The sequence below is a fragment of the Fragaria vesca genome, linkage group LG4 (assembly GCF_000184155.1).
Source record: "Fragaria vesca subsp. vesca linkage group LG4, FraVesHawaii_1.0, whole genome shotgun sequence".
NCBI lineage: Eukaryota > Viridiplantae > Streptophyta > Magnoliopsida > Rosales > Rosaceae > Fragaria > Fragaria vesca.
This window is the reverse complement of record NC_020494.1, coordinates 17,267,475-17,274,839: the sequence shown is the minus strand read 5'-3', so window position 1 is coordinate 17,274,839 and position 7,365 is coordinate 17,267,475. Positions and strand designations below refer to the sequence as shown.

General features: G+C 40.2%; 1 protein-coding gene and 1 non-coding gene across 2 annotated transcripts; both read right to left on the bottom strand.

Moving 5' to 3' along the window:
- Window positions 1-17: 17 nt before the first annotated feature.
- Window positions 18-1,288, bottom strand: LOC101308456. The gene is made up of 4 exons (XR_184524.1): window positions 984-1,288; window positions 745-815; window positions 284-337; window positions 18-31 (listed from the first exon to the last, which is right to left on the bottom strand). It is a non-coding gene; the product is annotated as an uncharacterized LOC101308456 (transcript).
- Window positions 1,289-4,687: 3,399 nt separating this feature from the next.
- LOC101308169 (ninja-family protein AFP2-like) lies at window positions 4,688-7,172 on the bottom strand. The gene is made up of 2 exons (XM_004297180.1): window positions 6,430-7,172; window positions 4,688-5,231 (listed from the first exon to the last, which is right to left on the bottom strand). Exons 1-2 carry the CDS (start codon window positions 7,076-7,078, stop codon window positions 4,810-4,812), a joined length of 1,071 nt encoding a protein of 356 aa, XP_004297228.1. The 5' UTR covers window positions 7,079-7,172; the 3' UTR covers window positions 4,688-4,809.
- Window positions 7,173-7,365: the final 193 nt, after the last annotated feature.

The window sequence follows — 7,365 nt, the reverse complement described above, 5'->3', positions numbered from 1 at the left end:
GTCAGGTGATGCTCTATCTTCCAGTAGATATCTATCTACATAGAAGACCAATCCTTTCAAAAATTTACAACAAAAGAACAGGAAAGGAAGTGCCATGGAGACATCAAGTGAAGAATCGGTCACATGTTACAATAGAGTAATTATTAATGAACAAAATGTTATACACTGACACATAACCCATAACTTCAATAACTTGAAAAACAAGATAAATAAAGATAACCGAGCACACAAAATTTAAACAGTGAAGTTATAAAAACAGGGGCACTAAGCTTTAAGTCCTGACCTGAAATTAGTAGAAACTGATCAGCAAGCTTTTGGAGAGCAATCCAAAACAAACCTGGAACCAAAAACCTCCACCCAAGGCAAGCTACATCATAAAGCAGTCGTAACATAATAGAAATCCTAAAAATTGATTAACCCGCGATATGAAATTAGAGAGAATCTAAAAAGAATCATCAAAAATCAATTCAAGCATTTGAGAAGTTCTGAAAGTGCAATTGACATCATATAAGAACTCTCTTTACTTCAAGTAGAATTAGATTCTGCCACAATCTATACAGCATAAGTAAATTTGTGAAACTGTAGTAGATAATCCTAAACTGCTCAAGTCATAAGATTCCTTTACAGCCTAAATAGATTTCCGCTTTCAAGATATCTCAGTACTCAATGTAGTATTTCTAGAGTTACACTTGCCCTGAATAAAATTGCAACTGGAATTATACATAAAAGTTATAAGAAACTAACCTTATTGATCTCATTTTTAGCTGGTTACGATCTGCATCTCCACCATTCTTCTTTTCCGACCTTTAAAAGAACTGCCATAGAATATGACATTAACTAATTGAATAAAAAAAGTAATCCAGTGTTGCTGAAGAGTGCGTTTAGAAAGCTCTTCCTTGCATATGTGAAGAATGCAACAGTATGAGACCTTGCAAAGAGTCACCATATTAGTCATTAACTTCACAAAGTTTATTCCTACTTACTGAAATTAATGCCCAGATACATCAATTGAAATCATCGCTATTGCAGTTCTGTCTTGAGCTTCTTCAGAAATAAATTGAAATCTGAAAGCTCCGCACAATCCAGAGCGAGGAGAGCGAGAGAGAGAGGAAAAAGTTTCAGTTGTGGTTCAACCACAGCGGAGAATGAAGCGATGGAATTTCAACAGGGATTTGATAATAGGGATTTGATAAAGTACACGGACATCCCAATCCCGATCAGAGGATGAAGAGAATCAAAACGGGTGAGATTTGATGATGTTGTGAATTCAAACGTGATCTTCAGAGAGAGAGAGAGAATTAGAGAGGAAGAAAGGAGGAAAAAAGAATGAGATGACTGGAAGTTTCAGGACTGATCTCCATCCACTTCGCTTTCTCTCTCTCTCTGGAAGACGCTAGAAGCTCAAACAGGTGGCAAGATCTCAGCGAGGCCCAACACTGTAGTTTGTGAACAGTAATTCGGGCGACGAAAAATAGATATATAGTAATTATGATTGAGAAGGCCTGGCCTGAGGTCACATATATTTCACACTTCAGTTGTTCCATAATCAACCGTACTGGTCACCTCTTTGTTTAGTGTGAAGTCGAATTTTAGTAGACAAACTTCTTTTTCTTTGGTCACTGAGTTTTGTTTTAACAATACTACCATAATATGAACCAAATGCCCCACATCTTTGTGTGGGCAATAGAGAATAGAGGTGTTGCATTTTCCCGTAAATGGCAAATGAGGGTATTAGTGAAGAAAGAGAGAAAATTGTCACATATATGAGATTCTATGAGATTGCAACACCCTTATTGCTCACACAAGATGTGTGGTCTTTGCTTCATATTGTGGTAGTTTGACATGGAAGTAATGAAACATCATAGAGAATCATCCTAAGAGAGACTCATTCTGAGTACATCTTTACTCGATCGATCAAGCTCAATCACTTCTTTTTCTTTCTTTTATCAAAGTGTTTCTAGTCAATAATATTTATGTCCCTCTTTTAATTAAAGTGTTTCTAGTACATCTTTACCAAGTTTAAGATGGTGAAACAAAATATGGCAGGTTAGAATTCTCCTACATTAACAAGTAATATAGTTAGGAAAGTAGTTAAAGAGGGTTAAGGTTAACTTAGCTAAACAAAACTTTCTCGCTGTTATACTTTCCTTCTTTTGTGAAGAACAATAACATTCCTAACAATTATATTCAAGTTTGTCATCAAATCTAACTCAACTTACCAAAACCTTCCTGTACGTACCATCGATCCTTCCCTTTCCGGAAGTAATGAACTTCCCAAAAAGTTAAGGAAACATAACTATATGCTTATAAAAGCACAACCGCCTCATCCTCCGTTACAGCTTACTCCAATACTTTTGTGTAAGCTAAGCCTCTTCTTCAACGAACAATGATGCCTCCGCAAGCCTGTAAGCTAGCCTCTTCAATGGCGACAATGACCTGCAAGCTAGCCTCTTCAATGACAACAATGCATCAGCAAGTTAGTAATGATCACATTACAAAAACTCTGAATCCTGCGGCCAAGCCCTTTTTGCCTCTGCATAGAGATTATTACTCAATGCCTTCCTCACTGCCATCTTATAACATCGCTCCGGCACCTCTTCTTCTTCCTAACTTCTACCAACCTTACATCCCATACTGTTACCTGCAGCCATGTCTTAATCAACCTCAACCTCAATGTTATACTGCCAATTTCTATAACCCTAGCTCTTTTGTTACCCCTCAGCTTTCTGGTCATGTTGCTCCTTGTTTCGTGCCGAATACAGGATGTCATTCTTCGGCTTCTAAGGACCCATTGAGGGCTAATATTCTCAAACAAATTGAGTACTATTTCAGTGATGAAAATCTGCAGCATGATAGGTACCTAATCTCGTTGATGGATGACAAAGGATGGGTTCCAGTATCTATCATCGCCACATTTAACAGGGTTAAAGCAATGTCTACATCTATACCTTTCATTCTTGATTCGTTGGTTGATTCTAGAATTCTGGAAGTCGAGGGTAACAAGATAAGGAGACGTGATGAGTGGCCAAAGTGGATTTCTTCTACTACAATAACCAAGCAAACAAATAAAGTTTCACCAGCTGAACAACAACCGGGACTTGAGATTGTCGTTCCCCAAGAAATACCTATCTCTGTTGGGAATACCAATGCGAATGGAGTGTTATCAGAGAAGATTCTGACTCCGATCTTAACCACATTGGCTGCTCCCCGAGGAGTAGAGTCTGCAAAAGAGTTTGCTCTTACTGAATCAAGTGAGCCTGTGTTGGAGGGACAAACTGAAGCCGGTGCGCATTGCACTAAGTCTATCAATGCAGCCAACTCTATACTTAGCACGCCAACTACGGCTACACCGATGAACCAACAAGGGAAAGTGGAGATTATGCCTCCATCTCTGCCATTTCGGCACGATACGGTGAAAGGAAAGGGACAGTTAGAGAGCTCATCATCTCCCAGGTACTTCAAGAAAGCTCAACTGATACGGCCATTGTTGGATTTTGAATTCGTTCGTGCTTATCTTGTAAAGGGTGATGAAGTGTTTGATGATGATAGATTCAGTGAGTATCGCCTGCAAACACAAAAGAAGAAACGAAAGGAGCTAGGAGAGGCTAAGTCTCCCCATATTACCTTCTCGGGCAGTTATCTTACTAGAAATAAAACAAGTACTATGAAGTTCAATCTCCAATTTATGTATGTCTAAGCTTTAGACTTTAGTAGCTTTATGTGGCATTAGTTTGTCGTTTGATCAATATAAGAGGTTTAGGTCCTATGTCCCCCTCTTTGTTCTTTCTCTTATTTTCATTAATAAATTCTAGACTTACTCGTATCTTCTAGTCTTCTACGATGAAATATTATGTGCAAGGGTGTTCTTTATTTTTTCAGTGCAATATATAAGTTGTAATTCCAACACCATTCCCTGACCAGTGTACATAATTAAGTAGCAACGACATGCCCTTAGACTGCAGCAAAAAGAAACCAGCAGCAAAGTTATCATTCTCAGAGAAGAGCGCGCACACAAGATTTCTGAACACTGCCTAGATAAGAACCTATATGAAGATGTCCATTTAGAACTCTTCCACATATGAATGTAAAACATATTAATGATTTATCGGTACTGGTTGTAAAAGATGGCATTAAAATCAAACACTACATGTATGCATGAGCGAGGTACTAGTGTGAGCTTTCCCCAGATTATAAAGCCTTCCCTTTTTCTACTACCTGCTAGTCCTACCTAGTCTCCAGACATCAAGTTGACCCCCAAAAAAGAAAAACAAAAAAAGGAAATAGAAACTAAAACAAATCGAGTCCCTTCTTGGAAATGGCTATGAAGGAAAGAAAGAGAACCCAAATGACTGGGACAACATTAGGTATACTCATCCTCTCTGGTTTTGTCACATGCATCTCATTTATACTTCAAACTAATACCAATTGTCCCTCTGATCATGACAGGAATGATGTATTGCAATAAGAACAAATCACATCCATACTGATGGGAGAGACAACAGATAATTCTCATAAATGCTTTCTATTAAATTGTTGATACACTCTAGATTACCTACAGGGAGCAAATACAAGAGAAAAAGAAACTAAAACCTGATCAGCAAACACCAGCCTAAAAGAGGTGGACTTAAAACTCTCTTCCAAATTAACCATGTACAAAACAGTTATTTAATATATATATATATATATTCCATTTCTGGAGCTCATCATGAATAAATAAAAGCTATCAATTTAAATTGTTTCCCATGTTCCTTGTTTCTATTCAGCAACCCCTATATATTGAGGGGTATATATATATAAAGGAGACCTCCATCACAAAAAGGAAGTTGCAGCCGGGTTTACAACTATGTGCCGAAGTGGGTTAGTGACATCACCTCCTCCTGCGTGCTTCACAAACTCTGCCGGAGAAAGAAAGGTGCCATGGCATACACACATTATTCTTACTTCCTCTCCCTTCGCATATCGGTATAGGATTCCTTCTATTTTTCTACCATTAGGACCGTCTCCTTTTGTGAAAACACAAGGCATGTCCTCCATGTGGTTCATCCTACTTTCCCTTCCTTTATCTTCAGAAGGAATAGGGGGCTTCTTGCGCATGCTTTCCATGACTGCCCTGGAAATTCTGTTGGCATGCTCAGGCGTCAATGACCCCAAAGAACGAAGGGTGGTGCCCTGATTGCTTTGTTGATCCTGGTTACTAGCAGGGCTTCTTGCTTCACCACAGCTGCTGGATCCTGTGATGTTAAGGGAAAACTATAAGGAAAATCAAGTAGCAGTCTGTCTTCTTTTGTTCCACCCCCTTCACCTGTCGTCGAATCTTATTAATTTCAAACTCACAAGATTGGCATTAGCAATTTGAAAAATCAGAAACTACTCCAATGTTGCAGTACATTAGATCCTTTCTAAACTACATAGAAACCAGTGGCACAACAATCTTGAGAGAGAAACAACAGAACCACAGACTATGACTGGTGCATTTAGCTAGATAACTGGTTCATGGTGCAATATCAGAGACAAACAACTTCCATATTTCTTTCGTAGCTTCCAGTCACAATTCTTATAAACCTCAATCCAACCAATATCTTTCATCTGGCAGAGGAAATGACAACATAAACCAAATTTTACAAGCATGTACAAATACATTTCCAACTTCAGTTTTAGAATCACCCTATATCATATTCACCGGGATACCTTAAGTTTACTCAAGTTAGAAATGAATAGCAGTACAATACTCTCACGATAACATACCAAAGAAAAGATGTTCCAACAGGAATGTTTTCAGTTTGAAACTTTAAATGGCAAGTTTAGGACCAAGAATTCCGGAGCTCTAACAACCAACCACATAAGCTAAGCTTTTGGCAAACTACTCCACAATGGGTATAGTAAGTTCAACCAACTTATAAATATGATGCTCCATTGATAGGAAAGAAATACTACTTTTCCCATACAGATCATGGTTGCCAAACTAAGACATTCTCTGATGTGTAAAGCGAAAGTTTAGGTACCTCATTCCATTAATAATCAGCCTCCTCACGTAAAATTGGAACCACTTTCTGAGAGGTAAACTAAACTGAACCGAACCTAACACAAGTCTTGAACTTTCACTCAATCCTAGTTCCCAACTTTTCTGAACAAACCAATTTTGCATTACACTCCACTAACAATTCTCATCGACCATGTGATTAAAACACCCAACCTACAACAAAGCACAAAAGAGGAGACCATATGGGAAACCTAAAGAAGCCATCTTCTAAATCAAGCACTTGTTCTAGTAGAGTCCATAATAAAATGAAAATTATGAAGCCAACTAACAAGCAAACTAGGACATAAAGCTCTTAGAACACATGATCAACCACCACCCAAGAACTAAATTCCATCCAAGAATTCATGAAATTCTCAAAAAAAAATTGAAAGGAAAAAAAAAGGTGATACCTTGAAGAGGTTTACTCTCCATTTCCGACAACCCGGACGAGCTTCCACCTTGTGACTCCACCGAGCCCTGAGAACTAGGCTGCAGCCCAAACCCCTGAAACCCACCCAAAATGTCATTTTTACCCTTCGCCGCTTGTCTCGCCGCCGTAATCGCCGCCCAAAACGGGTTAGTCCTCACCCCGGAATTGGGGCCCACCTCCTCTTCTTCCTTACTGTTCGAGCTCGTGCTATTCCTCTGCTTCTCCGACCTCCTCCGCTTCGCCGCCAACCGCCGCAGAGTCTGGAGCTCCTTCCTCTTCCTCCACTCCTCCTCCGTCTCCGTCGGCAGCGACGACGTCCTCATCAGCCCCGCGTACGACGCCAACGGAGCCGGAGCGGAAGAGTCGTCGTTGCTCTCTTCCCGAAAAAACGGCATGGTCACCGCAATCGAGGAAGATCGGACTAGCTTGGTCTTGTCAACCCCGAATCTGCCGCCCAAAGACAGGCCTAGATTAAGCTCCAGCTCCTCCTCCTCGTTTGTCACCTCCTCGTACTTCAACTGCGACGTGTCGTTGCTGCACATTAGTCTCTGCAGCAGATCTCTCGGGCACTTATCAAACGACGACAGATTCTCCACTGCTCGCCTCCTTCTCTCGCTGGCCTCCCCCATCTAAAAAAACGACACGCCGTTTCAGTCGGAGGTCATGACTACTGTGACTGACGACGACGAAGTAGAAGAACCCGGCGAGTTTTTTGGTGGGAGGAAAAACAGGGGAAAGAAGAAGAAGAAAGCAGAGGAGTGTAGGGAGGTGAGGGGTACAGTACTTATTATGTACCGAAAATGCCCTTGGCGTTTTGGGACGAGAGAGAAAGTACTTGGGAGGAAACAAGTGGCATATTTGAGAAATGGGAGGTTGACACGTAGCCTCACTGGCGTTGTCTTTTTGGCGTCTCTAC